We start from the raw sequence: 1,447 nt of genomic DNA on the forward strand, positions 1-1,447 counted from the left end.
TATGTCTATATCTACATGTGCAGATGTTTCCATGTCTATATCTACCTGTGCAGATGTTTCCATGTCTATATCTACCTGTGCAGACGTTTCTATGTATATATCTACCTGTGCAGATGTTTCCATGTCTATTTCTACCTTTGCAGAAGTTTCCATGTCTATATCTACCTGTGCAGATGTTTCCATGCCTATATCTACCTTTGCAGATGTTTCCATGTCTATATCTACCTGTGCAGATGTTTCCATGTCTATATCTACCTGTGCATATGTTGCCATGTCTAGATCTCCCTGTGGAAATGTTGCCATGTCTACTGTATGTCTACCATTGCAGATGTTTCCATGTCTATATCTACCTGTGCAGATGTTTCCACATTTATATCTACCTTTGCAGATGTTTCCATGTTTTTTTCTACCTGTGCAGATGTTTCCATGTTTATATCTACCTGTACAGATGTTTCCATGTTTATATCTACCTGTGCAGATGTTTCCATGTTTATTTCTACCTGTGCAGATGTTTCCATGTTTATTTCTTCCTGTGCAGATGTTTCCACGTCTATATCTACCTGTACAGACGTTTCTATGTCTATATCTACCTGTGCAGATGTTTTCATGTCTATATCTACCTGTGCAGATGTTTCCATGTCTATATCTACCTGTGCAGACGTTTCTATGTCTATATCTACCTGTGCAGATGTTTCCATGTCTATATTTACCTGTGCAGATGTTTCCATGTCTATATCTACCTGTGCAGACGTTTCTATGTCTATATCTACCTGTGCAGATGTTTCCATGTCTATATCTACCTGTGCAGATTTGGTTGTCGCGTCCTGATATGGTGAAACCAACGTCACAGGTGCAGTGTGTTGAGCCCAGAAAATGTGTACAGTTGGAGGGTCGGATGGAGGAGGAAGGAGAGGAAGATGTTGGAGGTGATAGTAGAGAAGGTGACGTTGCTGAGGAAGAGGAAGATGAGGCAGCAGAAATGGTGAAGGACAAAGCAGGTGATGAAAGTGAAGCCAAGGAGCTGGTGGTGACATTCAGGTCTGAGAGAAAAAAAAACAGAACAGAAAAACGATGCTGAACTTGGGACAAGAACATTCTGAAATAGGTGGTAAATGGTCTAAACACTAAATAGACACTAATTGTTGTCCTTACATCTGCACATGGGCTGCTGACCGCTCCACTTCAAAGTGTCCAGACATACACGTGTTCGTGGACCAATTAGCTCATAGCCAGGCTTACACAGGAAGTGTACCTCATGTCCCACCTCAAACACCCGGCCCAGTCTGCGACCGTGAGCCGGGGGGTCAGGCTTTGGGCAAGATTCTAGTAACAGAGAGGGTTCAGAGGTTTTACAAGAAGAAATTTCTTTTTGTCTTCCATCCATCCATCCATCCATCCATCCATCCATCCATCCATCCATCCATCCATCCATCCATCCATCCATCCA

The 1,447-nt window shown here is 42.6% G+C and overlaps 1 protein-coding gene across 1 annotated transcript; it reads right to left on the reverse strand.

Moving 5' to 3' along the window:
* Positions 1–800: 800 nt before the first annotated feature.
* On the reverse strand, positions 801–1,323 carry LOC106512218 (fibulin-7; the record flags this gene model as incomplete). Its single annotated transcript, XM_014000885.1, is given in 2 exon segments — positions 801–1,040; positions 1,153–1,323. Coding segments are annotated over 2 exon segments (411 nt in total), but the record flags the coding sequence as incomplete, so codon positions are not given.
* Between the last annotated feature and the right edge of the window lie 124 nt (positions 1,324–1,447).

The sequence above is a fragment of the Austrofundulus limnaeus genome, unplaced genomic scaffold (assembly GCF_001266775.1).
Source record: "Austrofundulus limnaeus strain Quisiro unplaced genomic scaffold, Austrofundulus_limnaeus-1.0 Scaffold4924, whole genome shotgun sequence".
NCBI lineage: Eukaryota > Metazoa > Chordata > Actinopteri > Cyprinodontiformes > Rivulidae > Austrofundulus > Austrofundulus limnaeus.